At 42.2% G+C, this 20,649-nt stretch overlaps 1 protein-coding gene across 1 annotated transcript in view; it reads left to right on the top strand.

The window, feature by feature from the left end:
- GFM1 (G elongation factor mitochondrial 1) overlaps positions 1-10,849 on the top strand; it is a 36,618-nt gene extending 25,769 nt beyond the window's left edge. Inside the window, exons 14-18 of the mRNA XM_063442581.1 lie at positions 2,371-2,533; positions 4,582-4,726; positions 7,871-8,031; positions 8,259-8,312; positions 9,568-10,849. Coding sequence (XP_063298651.1) covers positions 2,371-2,533; positions 4,582-4,726; positions 7,871-8,031; positions 8,259-8,312; positions 9,568-9,699 — 655 coding nt within the window. The 3' untranslated portion in view covers positions 9,700-10,849. The remainder of the gene's footprint in view (positions 1-2,370; positions 2,534-4,581; positions 4,727-7,870; positions 8,032-8,258; positions 8,313-9,567) is intronic.
- The last annotated feature ends 9,800 nt before the right edge of the window (positions 10,850-20,649 follow it).

Genomic DNA, 20,649 nt, shown 5'->3' on the forward strand with positions numbered 1-20,649 from the left:
ATATATATGATGTATATATATATGTGTGTGTATGTATGTGGGTGTATATATACACACACACACACATTTAATTTATTTTAACCTGTTTAATAATTTTTTTATTTTTTTTTACACCTCCCACCAGCAGGGAGACTGTCTGATGGCCCAGACAGTCCCCCTGCTGGCAGATCCACAGCCAGCTATTGCGGCCATGTGATCGCTCTTTGAGACCGATCACATGGCCCCCAGGGGTCTGATTTGCCGTGGGAGGGCTGCCTGGGCTGTCAGGCAGTCCTCCTGAAGCGACTCGCGGTGGAGGTAAGTACCGTGGAGCTCCTGGGGTTGAAAGCCCATTATAACTGGGACGGCATAGAACGCCGTAACGGCATTAAAGGACCACTATAAGCACCCCCCCCACTTCAGCTCAATGAAGTGGTCTAGGTGCCAGGTCGATCTAGGGTTAACCCTGCAGCTGTAAACATAGCAGTTCTACTTCTTATAGCAGTTAAGACATGAATGTTTTACTCTTGATGTTGAATTTACACAAAAAGTGCAAGTCTCTCAGCATGACATAATTTATCACTGCAATTTATATACGTTGACTATTATTGTTATGTCTATGCAAGCATGCATTCCTAAGCACTACAAAAACAAAGAATTATATAAAAAAAAAAAAGGTTTTTCACAAATTACATTATAAGTGGCCCTTCGTTTTGCAACCTACTTCCCCGAACATAGACGAACGCACCAGAGCAGGGAATCCCTTAACTCCTCACTTACCAACCAATTCATTCTACGACCGGGTTGTAGGAACGGAAACTGGTCAGTAAGTGAGGAATGTCTGTATATATTTCTTCTGTAATGTATAAACATGTATCTGATCCTTTGTGATTTGACATGTCTTTGTGAAGAGTAATGCTCCTTTAAAACTACCCAATCCCGGGGGGGTGGGGCCTGACCGCCATGGAGAGCAGACGTGCCACGGAGGAGCTCCTCTGCGACTTTGGCAAAAGGAGCAAAACTAAGCCTGTTATTACCCCAAAGGGGGGAACCCGAGCGAGGCCCTATGAACCCAACATACCGACCAAGCGGAGAATCGTTAAAAAACCTGTTGGGGGACCTGCGGCTTCACCGTGGCAGATGCAGCCTGGTGTAGGCCGGGCGGGGGACGCGGCCGAGCCCCTGGACCGGAGAGACCGGAAAGCGACTAAGCATGTACCAGGGCCCCGTTACTCCCCCCCTATGGACCGGGGGGGTGATCCCGGTCCCCACTGGGAGGAATACCCAGCACCAACGGAGGTGGCCTGGGTGACAGGAGACAGCGGCACAGTACCCAATATGGCGGACACCGCGTGGTCACCACAACCCGGCGCTGACCGAGAGGACATCCTCTCCAGGCTGGACAGACATTTCTCCAACTTCTGGAGGCGACTGGAGCGGCTGATGAGCTGCCCTGCCCCTCTACCAACGGACACTTACCGCATGCCGCGGAGTCCACCTTCCAAGCCCCCAGCTCCGTCAGAAGAGAGAGCCCCAACATGGCGACGGATCAAGCAGCGCTCTTCACCCAAAGCGACAACGCAGAAACCATCCAGTGGTTCCCACACGAGGCCAAAATCTAAACCTGCGCCTACAAGAAAGACCCCGAGGACTACCTCAGAGCCGACTCGCCTGCCTGAGACCAGAGGCTTTGCCACGCAGCGTGACAGCTCAGACCGGCTTTGCACCTGGCCCGCCTGCCAAACATCCAAAGCCGGCATTGGATGATCCAGATTGACGGCACCGGAGGAGGACAAGCGGTGAAAAGACACAACCCCACCGCCCAGGCTATAACTGCTACACGGTTCATATGTCTATCGTTTTCTTAGCCTGCCAATATAATCTACATTTTATAAACATGTGTAACCATTGAAGCGTCAATGTTGAAGCCAGTTATTCAGCCGCAGCACGACTTTTTGTAATAGAACCTGTTTAGAACCTGGATAAACCAGCATAGAATTACATTTAACTGTTTAAACTATGTACGTCAATATTTAGCCATAGTCTACCTAACTAATGTTCTTATTTTGTTTTCTTTTAAAAAAAAATGTGCAGTACCTCTTGACTACATGTCCCAAATGCTTAAAATGCTATGTTTTTCTGAATATGTCACTGCTTACGCCTGTAATTAACTCTGCACTCAAAAATAAAGAATTTAAAAAAACAAAAAAAAAAAACTACCCAATCCCTTCCCCGAAATATTCACCATTTTATTTACTACGTCTCTTGTTAAAGCATTGATACTGCCTTACTCTAAGCTTGTGGTGTTGTGATGTTTTCAATCTGAATCTCTAATTCAGTGTTTAAAATATACAGACTATGAACAGCCACTGTGTATGTTGTCTATTCTAGGTTTGAGTTTACCCACAAAAAGCAGTCTGGGGGATCGGGTCAGTATGGTAAAGTCATTGGTTTTGTTGAGCCTCTTGAGCCTGAGGAGTACACTAAACTTGAATTTGAAGATCGAACAGTTGGAACAAATGTTCCCAAGCAGTTTGTCCCTGCGGTTGAAAAGGTAAGTTCTGCATGAACAGTATTATAAGCATTTTTTGTTCTGTAGCCCTTTTACTCTGGAATGATGTGCAAGCTATAGCGCCACCTAATGGCTATATCGTGTGTCTCACTTCACATTCCCTTTTGTTAGGCACCATCACAATCTTCAGACCGTTATAAGATTCAAGCAATAGCTGAATATACAGACTTCACTGTACTTTTTGGAAAATAAAATGAGCTTTTACTTCTCCAGCCTTTTCAGATTCATTTAAGAACCTGCTCTCTGAACGTTTTTTGTTTTCTGATTGTTGCTAATGATTGTAAAAGACCAGAACATTTTTATGGTTGGAGCATTGCCAATCACTTTTTTTTTCATTTCCCTTTCCAATATGTAATTATGACTGAACTTTCTCAATACTGTGCTATTCATATTTAATTTTACACCATGTTAGAAGCTAAATGTATGAGGGTTTTTTTTGTTCCTGTAAACAGGGCTCAGAATTTCCACTTGCCTTTTGTCAAGTGACTATTTAGCCCTGAGTAATAATAATTTACCCCTGGCGAGTGTGCCATGGAACCTCAAACCTTGCAGTGGCAAATAACCTTTAAGGGCTGGCTAGTAGCATAGGACTTTTTTTAAAAAAAATTTTTTACTACCGATCGGATGTGTTTCCTTATGCTGGACAAGTATTTTCTTGTTATGGCTGCTTAGGTTGTCTGTGGAATAGTGACATTTAAAGTGTGAGTGGGAGGGGTTGATTTATTATTTTAAGTTTTTTTTACAAGACTACTTGTCCAGCATAACAAAGTACCTGGGTGCTGCCACTATATTAAGGAAACAAGAAAATTTGCACTAAGTAAAATTATTATTAATTTTTCATTTTTTTTTTAAACGTGCATTCTAGGCATCCACATGTATTGGGTTGCTGTTCACAATGCGGGATGTTCTTATTTCCCCTTATTAAGTGTTCTTGCATAGCAAGACCACTTAATGTTATCTCACATATATATTATTATTATTATTCTTATTATTCTTATTATAGCCAAATTTGCCACCCTAACTCCTCCCACAGTTTTTACACTACATAGACAAAAATATACCAAAACGTGCAGATTGTTCCCGATCGGATTGCTATTACTTTGTGGAACGTTTCGCCGAATGGTTCACGGAATATCGTCGTTCTTGTGGCGAAATTTGTCCCATAGGAATGAATGGCAAAGCTAGAGTGGGAGCTGGCAAAAGCTGAAAAATCAGGACATGATTTCTAAACTGCCACCACTCCCTCATTTTCAGGCCCACCTACACAAATCTTATATCAAAACGTTCAGCTATCCCTGCTGCCACTAGAAATGTCCACGGCTAAGCCATAGTCCTGATAGTTTTCACAATATGACCATTTGTTTGCAACTCACGCCTTCCATTGACATTCATTGAAACTCTACTCTGCAAAGCTCACATTTGAAGGGCATTTTCTAAACTGCGACTGTGGCTTCATTGTTAATATCTCAGAGACATACTATACATCAAAATGTAGGTCTGGGTCTTGTGATTCTCACAATATAAAGCTCTTCACTGTAGGATTTATAGTTTTAGAAATATGACCGTTTGAAGATGGCAACCGCAAAAATACTCTGACCTGTGCCAGGCTGCAACAGCAAGTGATGTCATAGACAAAGCATTTTACACCTGCTCATTTTTTTATAACTGTATGTTTTAATGTAACTGTGAAGCACTTTGGGCAACAACATTGATATTAAATGTGCTATATAAATAAATAATAACAGTTACTCCGCCCACTCCAGTTGTAGACTACTGGTGGAGGCAAGAACACTTCACAATTTCCCCAGAAATTGTAGCTTTTCTAGTTATTATTATTCTTGATGAAAGGTCACTGCACAAGTTCCAAATCCTTTACTGCATTAAAATAGAGGCACTGTCAACTTTTTTTCCTCCTCCTTTTCTTCTTGTTTCATTTATTCTGCAGATGTTTCTCATGTGCATTTCCTGAATGTAGATGCACAGGCCGGGGCATCTTGTATACTCTTTAACTGCTGCCATGTTTAATACAGGGTTTCCTGGATGCCTGTGAGAGAGGCCCCCTTACTGGGCACAAGATTTCAGGATTACGTTTTGTTTTGGAGGACGGTGCACATCACATGGTGGATTCCAACGAAATCTCTTTCATCAGAGCTGGCGAAGGAGCTTTGAAACAAGGTACAGACCTAAGATGGTCAATTATGTTGAAAACCAAATAGCGAAATCCAGGATAAAATAATAATGAAATTTAAAAACAAGGTTTGACTTTATCTTGGAGCTTTTCTTTCAGACGATCTGTTTTGGCATTTATTATTAAATTCCCTATCAAGTGATTAGACCTTTTAGTTTCTGCAATAAATATGTCTAATTTCTCTGCAAAGCACAGTGTAATGCAGTGGATTATGGCATTCTGTACTTCTATTTTGATCAAACTAACTCTCTTCTCTTTGATGATATAGACAAAAATAAAATGCATTTGTTTTAATATCTTTTTTTGTATTTTTAGTTGAGATTTATTTTTTTTGTGCATACCTTCCTGTAAGAATATACTGTACAACACTTTCACAGGGTTATTCACTAAAGCGAGAGTTCAAAGAGAATTTCAAATTTAAGGTTTAAATAATATTGGAAAGATTCTCTAACTTGGCCATCCTTCCATTTCAGCTACTTTGCCTTACATTTTAAATTCACTTTGAATTCTCACTGTAGTAAATAACCTGGTCAGGTGTTGTTTAGTCAGCTAAAGATTGTGGGAGATTTATGATGGAATTGCAGTTTAAAACTATTTTAATATTACTAAATCTGTGGTCTGTTTTCACAATTCCGAGATTATTGAATAGCTACCTTATTTTTATTGTCATGAAACCAAACAATATGCCACAACGTTTTTGCTCGGTAGAAGCACATATTTTTTGACACTCTGTTTTTATTATAATTTTTTCTCATATCAAAGCTTGGTTTGAGTACAATCGTATAACATGAATGAAAAAGCAGATTATAAATTTACACAACCTAGTTCAGAGTAGCATATACAAGGTTATGGTAGACCAGCATTGACACATTTTATGTAGGAAGCGAGTGAGCAGCCTGTAGAGTATACTGAGCGACTAGGTTCTAAAACCTGTTACTTAACGTGAGATTCATATTTGGGTTACCAGTAGGTAAAATATCAGGCCATCAGTTAGTGTACACCTAACCGTGGTGGGGGAGGAGGGAGAAACCCTGAGTAAGAGCCAAACATCCACTATGTGGATCAAAGTAAGAGAGCTCCGGTGGTTAAGGAACCAGGTACTGCATGTCCTCTTAGAAGGAGATTCTGTGTATTCAGCTTACCGGCAGTTGGGTGAGTACAAAGCAAACGCTAACAATAATATCAAAGCAAAACAATAAGGAAGAACTTCGAACCGCATTGAGGCATTACAGTCCCTTTTGAACTCAGGTCCCTGGTATCGGGTTTGGCGCAGGGTGGGGGAGAGGACAGTGTTAGTTGGGTTCCATACATGGCTGTACTGCAGTCCGCCAGGGTCAGAGGAAGGCAAAGGTAAGCCTAAGACCTGCAGGAGGGCTGGTGCTTCTGCTAGAGAGGAAATTTTGTGTGCTGTCCTGTCGTGCGTTACTACGAGGTAACTTGGGGACATCCATCGGTATTCCAATCCAGCTGCTCTCAGTTGGTTGGTGACAGGGTGTAATGACCATTGCCACTGCAGGGTGGATCGGTTTAAATCCTGATAGAATGTAAGATGGGAGCCTTCAAATAGAAATGGCGTCTTGCCTCTCAGGGCTTTACCAGGGCTCTTTTATCGTGTGCTAATGAGCAGCGGACAATAACATCTCAAGCCATGGGAACCCCACCGGACCCCAGAAGGTGGTAGGTCCCATCCAGTGACAATTTCTTTGCCTGGTTTGGTGGCAACATTGAGGCCACGAGGCGCAGGACATAATGCGGGAGTTACTCTGGTGCGACTGCTTCAGGTATGCCCCGTATCTTGAGGTGATTGCAGCGGGATCTGTCGTCCAGAACCGTGAAGTGAATAGATAGGGCAACTTGGGCGGCCTGCAGTTGATAAACAGGGACTGTCCACAATACAGGACTCTGTACAAGGCCAGCAATGTCCTCCTCGGAGGTATTCATTCTGTTGGTGATTGCTTGCATGTCGACTTTTGATGATCACCACATCTGCAGCCAGAAAATTCTAGATTGGCTACTAGGTTGTGGAAATCCTGCTTGGTGACAGGGTCTGACCCTCCTTGGGTGTCCGGTTGTGTTTGCATCCGCCGTGTTGGGTCGGATTGCTAGTATTCCGGCTGGGCCTCCGCGGCTGCATGGCTGTCAGGTGGCGCCATTTAGGGCTGGGGCTACCATTGAAGTAGGGCCCCGGAATACCTCGATCCTGATGGCAATTCAGGTGTGGGACGCTAGTTCTTCCTTCCCATATCAGGCTGGGGCGCTGGCTGAGATGTGCTGGTGCAGTCCCTGAGACTGGGTCTCCTGCAGGAATCAAACAGTTGAGCACGATTAACAAATCGAGGCCCAGACGTGGATGTTATTCCCCAGATCTGCATTTCTGCCGCTTTGACTTAGGGGTGTGTAGAAACGGCATATGTCGTTGCTGTCTGGTTCTTGGGTGAGAGTCGAAGCATTAAGCTCCAGGATGCTCAATGTAGCCCCAAAAAAACAAGCTTTAGAGGGAGATTAGTACGGAGTGATGTGAATAAGCGTCCGCTCCCTGTCAAGGTCAGGCTCCTCCCCTCGTAGCAGCACATATTAACACTTTGCTTGTTCACTTTCATGTTCAGATTGTAAAATTTGATGAGTTTTTTTTTTTTATATGTTTAGAAGCCCCCTCTAACATTTATCTTTTGAAAACAACACATGTCGTCAAAAGTAGCAACATTTTTTTATCAGGAATAAATGCAGCACTGTTCCAAAACAGTTATGTAACCTACACAGTACATATCATACTGAGACTTTGAATGCTCTTAGAAAATATAATTTTATGTAGAAAGCACTACATTTCATGGACTTTTAAATGAATCTTTGATACACTATCATAATTTACCTGAACTGGAGAGGTAGCTATCTGTTACGTGGCAGATATTTTGCAAACACACATTGAATTGTATGGTTCAGTCTCAGACATCTGTCAAGTATGACTTTATTAACTATTTTATCTGTGTGTATGTGTGTTTTTATATTTAAATAGATGTCACAAATGTTATAGTTGCCAAGAAACTCCCTCCCTTACCCCAAAAGTAAACTTTTTCTTTTTCTTTTTTTAATTGATAACAATGTCTGAAATGAGCATGTACTTTCTTCCCCAGCAATGGAGGGGTCCACTATTACGATCTTAGAGCCAATAATGTCAGTGGAGGTCGTAGCCCCTGTTGAATTCCAAGGACCTGTATTTGCTGGTATCAACCGTAGGCATGGAGTGATTGTAGGTCAAGATGGATCCGAAGGATATTTCACTCTCTATGCAGATGTAAGTTGACATGCATGTCGATCAATTTAATTAAACCATCTAGTGGAACTTTTATTTCACAAACATTTTCATTTTGGATGAACTATGTATAGCATGCTCCGGGTTTCTTTTAATATTTGTGGAAATATAGATTGCAGCAAATTTGTTCTAACTATATTTAGTTTGTGTAACCTTTTGTTTTGTTGTGCTATATGAGTGGAATGATTTTCTCTTTTTCCGCCCCTCAGGTTCCTTTAAATGATATGTTTGGCTATGCATCAGAACTTAGGTCATGTACAGAGGTAAGCAGATTTGTGTTTTATTTATATAAAAAAAAAAAAAAAAGTGTTAACATTTCATAAATTATTCACCTGATTTATTTTATTTTTCTATGGAAAGAGTTCCAACATAGTAGTTTGACATGTTGTCATCTGTCTCACGGTGCATGAGAACTCACATTTGAAAGCACAAAAACATTCTTTCAAATGTGGGCATCCCACATCACTTGAAAATTATAATGCAAATCGCCTGTTAACATTGGTATCACTGGAGTTGGAGGGATGTATGATTCTGGACCCCCAGATTTTTCTTCCAGCTTATAGGAAATGGAATTCCCTTTGGTTTTCAAAAAAACGCAGTTTCTATAAAAAGTCTCTTAATCCTGCAGGAGCCAGGTAATCTCTTCAGTATCCGTTATAACCTCACAGCTAAAAAATACTCATCCCTTACTCAGAATAAGGCTGTTTTAGAACTGTTAACTTTAAAATGTAATATATAAAAATGTGGTGTGTGTTTGTGTAAAACATCACTGCAAATTTGAGATATCTGTGGAAAAGGCAAGTCTTATGGCTTGCTTGGTGTGCAGATCAGTGTTAAACAATGCATTGACTCCGGTGGGAGGGGTTTTCAATCACTTTTTTCCCCCACTATAACTTTTTTGGTTTGTGCTCTGCAGGTAACACCAAGCCTTGATAGCAAGTCAGTAACCAACCTCATGCTGATGATTTGCATTAACAATGAAACAGCTGTCCATGAGTGGTTCACTGGCTTTGCATCTCTTCCTGAGTTGTGTTTCAAACATGTTGTATACAGCAAACATAAACTCTAAGGAATCCATGTTTTAAGTGGAATAATGAGGCAAAAAAGTGATTCTTTCATTAATTAACTTGACTATGCCCACATATTAAATTCGATTTTTTCATAGTGTACTATACTTTATATGTAACTGTGCAATGTGCTAATAGGAGAGACTTTACTAAGTAAAAAAGGGTGCAATTCTACTCTCATCAATGAAGGTTATCCCAATTACTTAACGTTGCTGTGTGAGATATGCTGCAGAAAGTAGCAATATGTATTTATTTTAAATAGAGTTTTGAACTGGGGGAAAATACAGCATGAATATGAGTTGTTCAGAGTTGTGTTCAGAGCGTTTCTTTACCCATACAACATGCATTGTAAGGGATATGTCATATGTTAAACATTTATCTGTCTCATACTGAATTCAATCTAAAATTAAAGTGTATTCAGTTATTTATATTTTGTACTATTCTATTGTAGGGAAAAGGTGAATACACAATGGAATACAACAGATATCAGCCGTGCCTGCCCATTACACAAGAAGAACTGGTCAATAAATATCTGGAGGCAACAGGGCAGCTTCCAGTGAGGAAAGGAAAGGCTAAGAGCTAACCCAGCTCATTACACGCTATAGATGGAGACTCTGATAGTGACTGTCTTTTATCCTACATGACATCAGACAGAAGATCCAATCTTTCCGCAATCAATTTTTAAAATGCTAAGGAGTTCTGGAAAAAGGAAGCTGCATTTGAAAATCAGCTATTTCATTGTTTCCTGGTAGTAGTTCCCTATCAGAAGTAGGCATGAAAGGTTCACATTTCTGGTTTTTGTAAAACCCCTTGAATGTATTCGTGTGTTGCAATGATAAAGAATCTTGGAAAGACTCTTAGAATATCTGTCATTAATGGACTTCAAGCCTGGTCCTGTGTACTGCCCTGTAACGGATGCTTTTCTGATTATTTTCATTGTGATTTATCTCCTGAGTAACCTACGAAGAGCAAAAGACAAATGTCTGGCCTGTCACAAGATGCAGAACACAAACTCTTAATTGCTTTCTTTTCTTTTTTTTTTTTTTTTCTTCTTTTCTTACTAGAAATGTGGAACTAAAAGAAAAAGACCTGTCTGCTTTCTGTGGCATGTAACAGCAGCGTTTACACGTTAAATTAACATGAAACAACATTTTTGTTTATTCGTTTGTAACATATTTTCTTCCAGCATAGTGGACAGTTTTTCCTGTCATTTCTTTTTTTTTGGAAGACTGAGTTACTACTATTATGAGGAGGTATTTATACCTTACAGAATAGCATTTAGCACAGTAAAAGAGAAAATGTATCCCAGTTTCTATTTCCCCACAGTCACATTGTATACTTCCTGGCTATTTGTGGTTTCCATTTGGATTTGAGCCGCAGCTCTCTACTGCCAGCTAGTGATCATTGTCCCGATACTTGGTGTCTGCTTTTGTTTTGGTTAGTGACGTTAGTGAGGTACTCTGTCAACCTGTACCCTCTGTGTAGGGCTTTGTAGCACTCCATCTTCCTCTACTAGCCTGTCTGCTCATCCCAAAACTTGGTGCACCTCTCCTCCAGAACTGCGTGCGGAGCTTTCACTTTGCCGCTCAAGGATTTTGGAAAAATATTTGAAAAGCCAAATTTCAAAATACAAAAATCTACAAACCTGAGTTGTGATAAATTAGTTGAAACAAGATAAGAACAGATAATACTGAGGTCTGATTAGGGTAGGGGGAAAAAGGGATTTTGTTTCCAGAGGGTCGTAAGAAAATACAACAATAAAAAAAATATATATTTTAATGGAGGGGTTTTGTTTGTGATGTTTTGTTTTCTCTTCATGATTTCATTCTTATGCAGAATAATCTTTCCAAAATTCCGTTTGTCCAATACAAAGTATTACAAGATGCTACAATGATCTATTATTTCACTTCATCACTAGACTTATAAGGCTACTATTTCACCTTCAAAAATGCTCATAAAGGTTAAACATCTTGCTCTTCAAATGCTTTGACTCAATTGGCTTATTTTATTTGGTCTAATGCATGAGAAAACTTATACATGGGCTGCATAGAAAATGCATGTTGTTTTTTTTTTTGCCATTCTGGTAATGTTTGATAGATCCAACAAAGAATATAAATGACCTCAGGACACCAGTCTAGTTTTATTTTATTTTTTTCTCCTTTCTCTTCTCATTGAAAACAGACACAGCAGACCTAAAACAATGCCACTTGCAATTGCACAGTGCAACACTTAAAGGGATTCTATAGTGTAACTAATACAAAGTTGTATTCCTTACACTAAATTTCCCTCTAACCCACCCACCCTCTCTCATGGAAAGGGTTAAAAAAACAAAAAAAAAAACTGTTTACTCACCCGAATCCAGCACCGATCTCCCTCGACGCTGGGTTGCAGCTCCACCTCCTCAGACGTCACCTGGTGGGGGGAGCTAATGCGCAGCAAGCACCTTAGGCCCTCCCCATAGGAAAGCATTTTACTGAAGCTGGATGTTCTTATGCAGAGCATGAGGAGGTCTAGTGTCAGGCACCCAAAAGTCAGCCACCAGGAAGTGCCTCTAGTAGATGTCTAATTCAGTGTTTCCCAACCCAGTCCTCAAGGCACACCTACTAGTCCAGGATTTAAGGATTACCCAGTTTTGTCTAAGGTGTTGTTTTTTCTTTTTTTTCTAAAAACACCTTAGACAAAACTGGGTAATCCTTAAATCCTGGACTGGTAGGTGTGCCTTGAGGACTGGGTTGGGAAACACTGGTCTAATTGACAGCCACTATAGGCAGTCTTGGTCCTTCAATGTAAACATTACAGTTTACCTAGAACTCCAGTTTTTCACATTACAGGACTAAGGGCGACCAAGCACTGCACCCTGACCACTTCAATGAGCTGAAGTGGTCTGGGTGCCTATAGTTTACCTTTAGATAAGAAAAACACTGTTTTTGCAGCAATGAAGATATATTAAAATAAACTATTGTGGCACAAAATCTACAGTATTGACTTTGTTTTGCCACCCCCTCTCATTCTATTCTGGCTACTAGCATTTTGTGCATGACTTACTAAATCTCCAATCAAATCAGGTTGCGTGAACATACTTGGTCTGCTTAAAGTGTTACTCCAAGCACAATAAACACTTGAAGGAACGCTATAATGTTATGACTGCAAACATGTATTCTTAACACTACAGAGCTGGAGTACCAGTTTAGGTAGCTGGCCCCCCTCAGTAAGGAGTTTAAAGGTATTTTACTTTTTTTACCACTGTTGATCATCAACCGTGACAATAGGAATGCATTGGGAGGCTATTGCACATGCTTGGCAAAACACTGCGCCAATCCGCATCTCCTCATAGAGATCAATTAATCTTTATGGGTAGAACTCAGTGTCTTCATGCAGAGCATAACATGAAATACTAATTTTGCATGGGGGAGATAGATGACAGTGCCGCTTTAATTAATGGGTACTTTGGAAGAGTAAAGGTCTGAGTTGACCTTGCTGTCATTCCTGTCACTTAGCCCTTTGAACAGTGGTGGCTGATAAAGTTTGAAGATGGTGGGGTGATGACTTTTAGGGCTTTACCCTCTTAAAGGGACACTATAGTCACCAGAACAACTGCAGCTTATTGAATTTGTTCTGGTGAGTAGAATCATTACTTTCAGGCTTTTTGCTGTAAACACTGTCTTTTCAGAGAAAATGCAGTGTTTACATTACAGCCTAGTGAGAACTTCCCTGGCCACTCCTCAGATGGCTGTTAGAGATCCTTCCTGGGTCATGGCTGCCTAAAATGCATCCAAGCATTCAGTGTCTCCTCCCTCTGCATGCAGACACTGAACGTTCCTCATGGAGATTCACTGATTCAATTAATCTCTATGAGGAGATGCTGATTGGCCAGGGCTGTGTTTGAATCATGCTGGCTCTGCCCCTGATCTGCCTCTTTGTCAGTCTCAGCCAATCCTATGGTGAAGCATTGTGATTGGATCAGGCTACCACTTCTGATGATGTCAGCAGACTGCTTGTTTTTCTGAGTCAAACAGCATGCAGAGTTACAGCTTCGGGTTTGAGTACATTAAGATTTTGCTATGTTCATGGAGGCACGAGGGGCCCTGGGGCGCTAGATGGTGGTTTTAACACTATAGGATCAGAAATACATGTTTGTGTTCCTGACACTATAGTGATCCTTTAACTTCATGAGATGCCATGCCTTGTTCAAATGCAGCTGTATCTCCAGTCATTAGTGATGAGAATGGAAACTGCATAATTATAACAGACATGTTTTCTAACACAAACTTAAATGCAAAGATTTTATTTTTTTATTTTGTGTCCCACCTGCCGCTTTGGATCAGACTCCATTGGATTTCAACACGTAATAATTAAGCATTTACCACCAAGACATTTCATTGGTATGACTTTTTCTCCTGGAAGCACTTTAATTTGAAGCAGATTTTGTGTAGGAGTGCAATGGACATTATTTTACCTTATGTAAATGCCATTACAGAATTTGCAAAGGTCATTGCAAGTTTAATAAATTGTAAGATTATTGGATTCCTGTCATGCAGTACACACACCCATGTTTGGTAAGGCATTAGCATGTATTTCACAGCCCTGAATTGCCTCATTTTCTCGTGAGGTGGTGGGTTTGTTTTGTGTATTATTATTCTGAATTTATTACTAATTGTAAATAGAATAAGGACATAGTTTATGAAGAATCCCTGTGAAACTATTTATTCCTTTTTACAAGCAAAAGGTCTGCCAAACAATGCGATAAAATTGGACAGTGTTTCTGTCAGACTGTTTTTCTGTTTTCTGTCTTATTTTCTCTGAGGATATACACATTCCAGCTTCGTCTCTGTTATATTGCAGAGTTGTGGCATGTTTTAGATACAGCAATGTGATTTTAAAAAATGTAACTAAAGTATACGTTAACTAGATTGCTATTTTCAAAAACAATTTTGAAAAAAATAAAATAAATATTACAGGTGTCCTAAGGTAAGGAGTGATGCAAATCCTAATGTCTGCATGTTATTGTAGGTCTTCTATTGGTTTTATAATGCTTGTTTCCTTCCCCTAGTGTAATTCTCTAATCCATTTATGCTATATTAAGTCGTGAACACAATGTCTGACCTTTGCTAACTACGGAATTTTCATGGTCATTTTATGGATTATGAAGGATCATGGGAGTCATGGTGTATATCATCACATAGAGAGCTGCGGATTGACAGCCCCTGTTTTTAGAAGAGGTAAAGGAACACTTCAAAGTACAATATAACCATTAAACTTATTATTACTATTAATGACACTAGGTAGGAAGCTGTCCTTGCAACTGTGCCTTGAAATTCCTGGTGTTTTTAAGTGTTTCTGTGGTGGAATCTCGGTAAAAATAAATTTAGTAGGCCGAGATTACCACGTGGCATGTGTACGTGCATATGCTGACGTATCGATCAGTTGGTTGCACGTGGCAAGATACGATCAGTAGTGTACGGAGCATGTGCAAGAATACAGGATATAGTATTCCCCTCCTCCATTGTGCTGGACAAGCCATGCGGTCAAACAGGAAGTTAATTCTTATTTGTATTGATTGGTCAAGGGAATGTGCGGGTGGAGCTTAATATGGGAGGAGTTATGTGCCTATATAAGGAGCCTGCACTATTGTCCGGGGCTCAGACTTTGCTGTATTTTGGTGACGCTAGTCCCTCTGAGTCCCGATCGGTGATCCAATAAAGAATCTCTTCCTTCCTGAAGAAACCTGTGTCCATCTCTCTGTGCTTGGCTTCCGTCAGTTTCTCCGGTATCATTTGGTGCATTGGCCGGGAAGCTCATCGTTCAACGGTAGCTGAGAGGCAGAGGCGTGAGACGGTCTATCTTTGCCCACGTTCTCTACGGCTGCACCCCTGAACTTCTGCGTGGACCTCCCTTCGTCTCGGCGCCACTGGTCTGTTGTCCAGGAGATCATCGGCCTCTACGTGAGAAGTGCTGGGGTGTCCCCGTCGATGAGTGTGAACTCAGGTTCAGGAACGAGGAGGTAAGACAACTGCTGTTTTAGACGGCAGGACCCGCTAGGGGTATACCGATTGTGCGGTAGGCCCAAAGGGGTTTTTGAATCTGTATCTGCCCCCTCTGTCGGAGGGAAGGAGCGAAGGCGCACCGCTCGATCGAACGCTCTTTAGTCAGACCGTTTGATTTGGTTAGTCAGGCGGGGCGCTCTGGTGTAAAATAGCCCTAGCCGGACACCGGTGTCTTGTCTAGACTAGCGTTCTAGGGTGTATATTTTGTTCGCTAGGTCGGAGGGACCGGGAGACTAAGCGGCGTCTGTGTAAATCCGGTTCGCTAGTTCTCATCCTATCTGGGCTAAGTGGGAAGGCGTGTAAATTTGGAACCCACTAGACTTTTGATAGTACGACTAAGAGGCGTCTGTGTAAATTCGGTCCTCTAGCTCGTTGTATAGTGCGACTAAGAGGCGTCTGTGTAAATTCGGTTCTCTAGCTCGCTATATATGTGGTGATTGGGCAGTGTGGCTAACCAAAACGTATGTAGATTGTTTTTAGGTAGTCCATTCAAGGTACTGGCCAATAGTTTAGTTGGGAATTGTAAATGTGTTAGCGATTGTTTAGTAAAGTGTATATCTTGTTAGATAGCGCGAGCTCAGCCGTCTAGCGAGAGTGTTAATAGTGTGTTGCTGTATTATAGTGCACGGTACCATAACCCTGTATATTTACTGACATTGTATAATAAGTACTAATCATTGTCGTCCATTGCATGTTTAACACCATAACCACTAATAATTGTATTGTGACCTTAACTTGTGCTTTGACCTATGCTAACCGTACTGTAACCGCTATTTGTAAAAGACGATGTTACTGGGGTGTGTTATAGACGGGTAATTCGTATATAGAGAATTATAGCGTGGGTGACTGTATAGTTACGCCAAAGGGCATAATATTGATTATATAGTGACTGGTGTAACAGCTGTGTGTGTACGGGAATTCCCTGAGTGTTTATTGTTATTGTGTACGTTTCACTTGGTAACCGTACCACGTGGTGCTGTTGCCAGAGGAAACGGGTGTGACTGTTGAATAGTACGCGTGTATAGTATTCGTTGTCGACGACGTTCCATTGTTAAGTATGGGTGCGTCGCAGTCAACGATTCCGGATCCCTTAGGATGTATGGTTAAGAATTTTAAAAAGGGATTCAAAATTTGTGATTTTGGGGTTAAGATGTCTCCTGTACGTTTGGTCACTTTGTGTACTAGGGAGTGGCCTACTTTGGTTGCGGCATGGCCGCCACGTGGCAGTTTGGATCCAACTCTGGTACAGCGCTTACACGTGGCTGTATCAGGTAGGCCTGAACTTTACGGCCAGTTTCCTTATATTGACTGTTGGAGACAGGCCGTAAATGACTCGCCAAAATGGCTCCAGACATGCCACGAGGAGCAGTGTCGCCTCATGGTAGCTAGGACTTGTTCGTCCACTAGGACTGGTGTTAGGCCCATTTTGGACACGCCCCCTGAGTCCGAGATCCCTTTGCCGCCCCCTTACTTTCCGTTAAGAAGAAGTGACGCAAACGCAGGAAGTCCTGCACCCCTCCCCTCATTACCCTCATCCACTTCCGCTTCCTCCTCCAGTACAGGATCCACCCCCCCTCGTACTAAATCTCCCCTTCCGGAACCAGAACCCACCCCCATTAGAAACGAATATCCTGATTTGGCGCCACTTCAGACTTCCGGTCAAGCTTCATCTAGCTCGGCCCGAAGTGTTCTATTTACCACCTTTTCCCAAAACCAACCTCCCACATCCCCATACCCTATCTCTCCCCGACCGGAACCCATGACTGACGCCTCTCTACGTAGCCCCATCCAAACCCGACAGTTGACTGGTGCCCAACAATTAAAGCACTATCAGATGCCTCTTCGCCTAAATCCCGGGTCAGCTTATATCGATGCCGCAGGTCAAATGGCACACGCTGACCCTGTCTTCGTATATGTCCCATTTACCACTACCGACCTTTTAAACTGGAAGACCCATAATTCCTCGTATACTGAGAAACCACAAGCCATGACTGATCTGTTCACCTCAATAGTACAGACGCATAATCCGACATGGGCTGATTGCCAGCAGTTACTAATGACTTTATTTAACAATGAGGAAAGGACAAGAATAAATCAAGCAGCCATTAAAGCATTAGAAGATAGAGCCCGTGCTTTGAACCAAGCTAATCCAGCAGCATGGGCCGCAACACACTATCCCAACACTGATCCCGATTGGAACGTAAATGGTGCTGATATGGTTCAACTCAGAGCCTATAGAGACGCTATAATTGCTGGCATGAAAGCCGGAGGAAAGAAAGCCATTAACATGTCGAAGACAGTTGAGGTGATTCAGAAAAGCGATGAAGCGCCTAGTGTCTTTTATGACCGATTATTGGAGGCATACCGCTTGTATACCCCCTTTAATCCGGAAGACGCAGACAATTCCCGAATGGTTAACTCCGCCTTTGTCAGCCAAGCTTACGGAGATATTAAGCGCAAGCTACAAAAGTTAGAAGGGTTTGCAGGTATGTCCATCACCCAACTAATGGAGGTAGCTAATAAGGTTTACATGAACAGGGATACAGAAAGTAAGAAAGAGGAAGAGCGCAAGATGCGTAAAAAGGCTGATATGCTAGCGGTAGCGATCGCAGGCGTAGATAGACGGGGCCCAGATAGAGGCGATAGTAGATGGAATGAGGAACCTCTAGGTAAAAATCAGTGCGCTTACTGTAGGGAAGAAGGGCATTGGAGAAATGAGTGTCCGCGAAGAGAACAGTCTGAGAGAGACAGACCTAGGTCAGGTTACGGAAACTTTAGAGGCAGAGCGAGAGGTAGAGGAGGCCCCGGAGGGAGTAATGGTTATAGAGGGAGTAATGGGAACAGAGGAAGTGTTAGGGAAGACAGGTATATTCCAGCAGCGCAAAGGTCCCGCGATAGAGAAGGTAGGGACTTCGTAGGATTGGCTGACACGGTCATGGAGGACTATTGATACCGACCGGGCTCCATCCCCCTTGGTCGAGCGGAGCCTATGGTCGATGTATCAATAGGGGGGAAAAGGAGTGCGTTCATGATCGACACTGGTGCTGAACATTCAGTGGTGACTAATCTAGTTGCTCCTCCATCTGGAAGGACTATTACTGTGATAGGAGCAACTGGAAGAAGTGCTGAAAGACCGGTTCTTAAAAGTCGACTCTGTACATTGGGAGGCCACGTAGTAAAACACCAATTCCTTTATATGCCTGAATGTCCAGTCCAATTGCTGGGACGTGATATGCTATCAAAATTACAAGCGCAGATTACGTTCCTACCAAATGGAACAACATCCTTAAAGTTTAATGGACCTTCAGGTATTATGACTTTATCCGTACCGAAGGAAGAAGAGTGGCGACTTTATACAGTGTTGACTAGCCAAAACCCTAGGAGTGATGAGACATTGTTTAACATACCAGGAGTTTGGGCAGAGAACAACCCACCAGGACTGGCCCGCAATATTCCACCAATAAAAATTGAACTGAAACATGGGGTTTATCCAGTGAGCCTAAGACAATATCACATTCCGCAGAAGGCTAAGAAGAACATCCAATCCTATCTGGATAAGTTCATACGGTATGGTATCCTAAAATTCTGTACTTCCCCCTGGAACACCCCATTGCTGCCTGTTCAAAAGCCCGGTACAGATGAGTATCGACCTGTGCAGGACTTAAGAGCAGTCAATGATGCGGTTGTTAGCATACATCCAGTTGTACCCAATCCATATAACCTGCTTGCTTTAATTCCGGGCGGGGCTACTTACTTTACAGTCTTAGACCTCAAAGATGCCTTCTTTTGCCTCCGAATTGCCGCAGAAAGTCAATGTATTTTCGCTTTCCAATGGGAGAACGCTGTAACGGGCTCAAAATGCCAAATGACTTGGACAAGACTGCCCCAAGGGTTTAAAAATTCACCTACCCTATTTGGTTCAGCCCTAAGTCAAGATTTACTGGATTTCGAGTCCATCCCAGGAGAGTGTGTATTGTTACAGTATGTAGATGACTTGTTGATAGCAGCAGTTACAAAAGAAATCTGTCAGCAAGCAACGCACGATCTACTGCACATTCTCTGGAAGGCAGGATACAAGGTGTCTAGAAAGAAGGCTCAGTTGTGTTTGCCAACTGTCAAGTATCTAGGATTCCATATCTCTGAAGGTCAAAGGATTATGGGGCCAGAGAGAAAAGAAGCTGTCTGCCAAATACCAATACCCAAGAATAGAAGACAAGTGCGAGAATTCTTGGGGGCAGCAGGCTTCTGTAGGATATGGATTCCCAGCTATGCGATACTAGCAAAACCTCTGTACGCAGCCATCAAAGGTACAGAGCACGACCCCTTCTTATGGACCCAAGAACAGCAAACGGCATTTGAAGATGTGAAGAAGGCTTTGATGAGTGCCCCAGCATTAGGTCTACCTGATCACACACGACCATTCTACTTATATGTACACGAGCAAAGAAGAATGGCTGTGGGAGTATTGACACAGTACTTGGGATCATGGCAAAGACCTGTTGCCTACATGTCTAAGCAATTGGATGCAGTGGCCAGCGGACTTCCACCTTGTCTAAGAGCCGTAGCTGCAGCCGCCCTGCTAGTAGCTGAAGCCGATAAACTCACTCTGGGTCAAGAACTTTATGTACGAGTCCCACATGCAGTACAGACGTTGTTGGATTACAAAGGAAATCATTGGTTTAGTAACAGCCGTATGACCAAGTATCAAGCAATGTTGTGTGAAAACCCAAGAGTGCATTTAGAGACTGTAAACACCTTAAATCCAGCTACCCTTTTGCCACAACCTACTGAAAGTCAACATGATTGTTTGGAAGTAATGGATGAAGTATTCTCAAGTAGACCAGATCTTCGTGATTTTCCCATCCAAAACCCCGATGTTCAATATTACACCGACGGCAGTAGTTATGTGAAAGAAGGGATCCGCTATGCAGGATATGCAGTGACAACAATAGACAAGGTGATAGAAGCTCGGCCACTGGCAAAAGGAACATCAGCACAAAAGGCAGAATTAATAGCACTAACACGAGCGTTACAATTGGCTGAAGGTTTAAGAGTAAATATCTATACGGACTCTAAGTATGCGTTTTTAACCACTCATGCCCACGGAGCTTTGTATAAAGAAAGAGGACTACTGAATTCAGAAGGCAAAGAAATCAAGTACGCAGCTGAAATCCTACAACTATTGGAAGCAGTGTGGGAGCCGAAAGAAGTCGGTATTATTCATTGTCGAGCGCATCTGAGAGGAGATGGTGATGTAACCAAAGGAAATCGGATGGCAGATAGTGCAGCTAAGCGTGCTGCTGAATCAGGAAGACAGGAGTATGTGGGGCATATAGCTGCTCTTATACCAACTCCACTGTCCCAATGGACTCCAGTTTATACAGCTCAAGAAGAGGAGTGGTTAAAGACTGAACCGGGAAAGTATCTGGAGAACAAGTGGTATCAGCTAGAAGATGGAAGAATAGTTATACCAGCATCGCTAGCGGTAG

Source organism: Pelobates fuscus, chromosome 2 (genome assembly GCF_036172605.1).
Source record: "Pelobates fuscus isolate aPelFus1 chromosome 2, aPelFus1.pri, whole genome shotgun sequence".
Taxonomy (NCBI): Eukaryota; Metazoa; Chordata; class Amphibia; order Anura; family Pelobatidae; genus Pelobates; species Pelobates fuscus.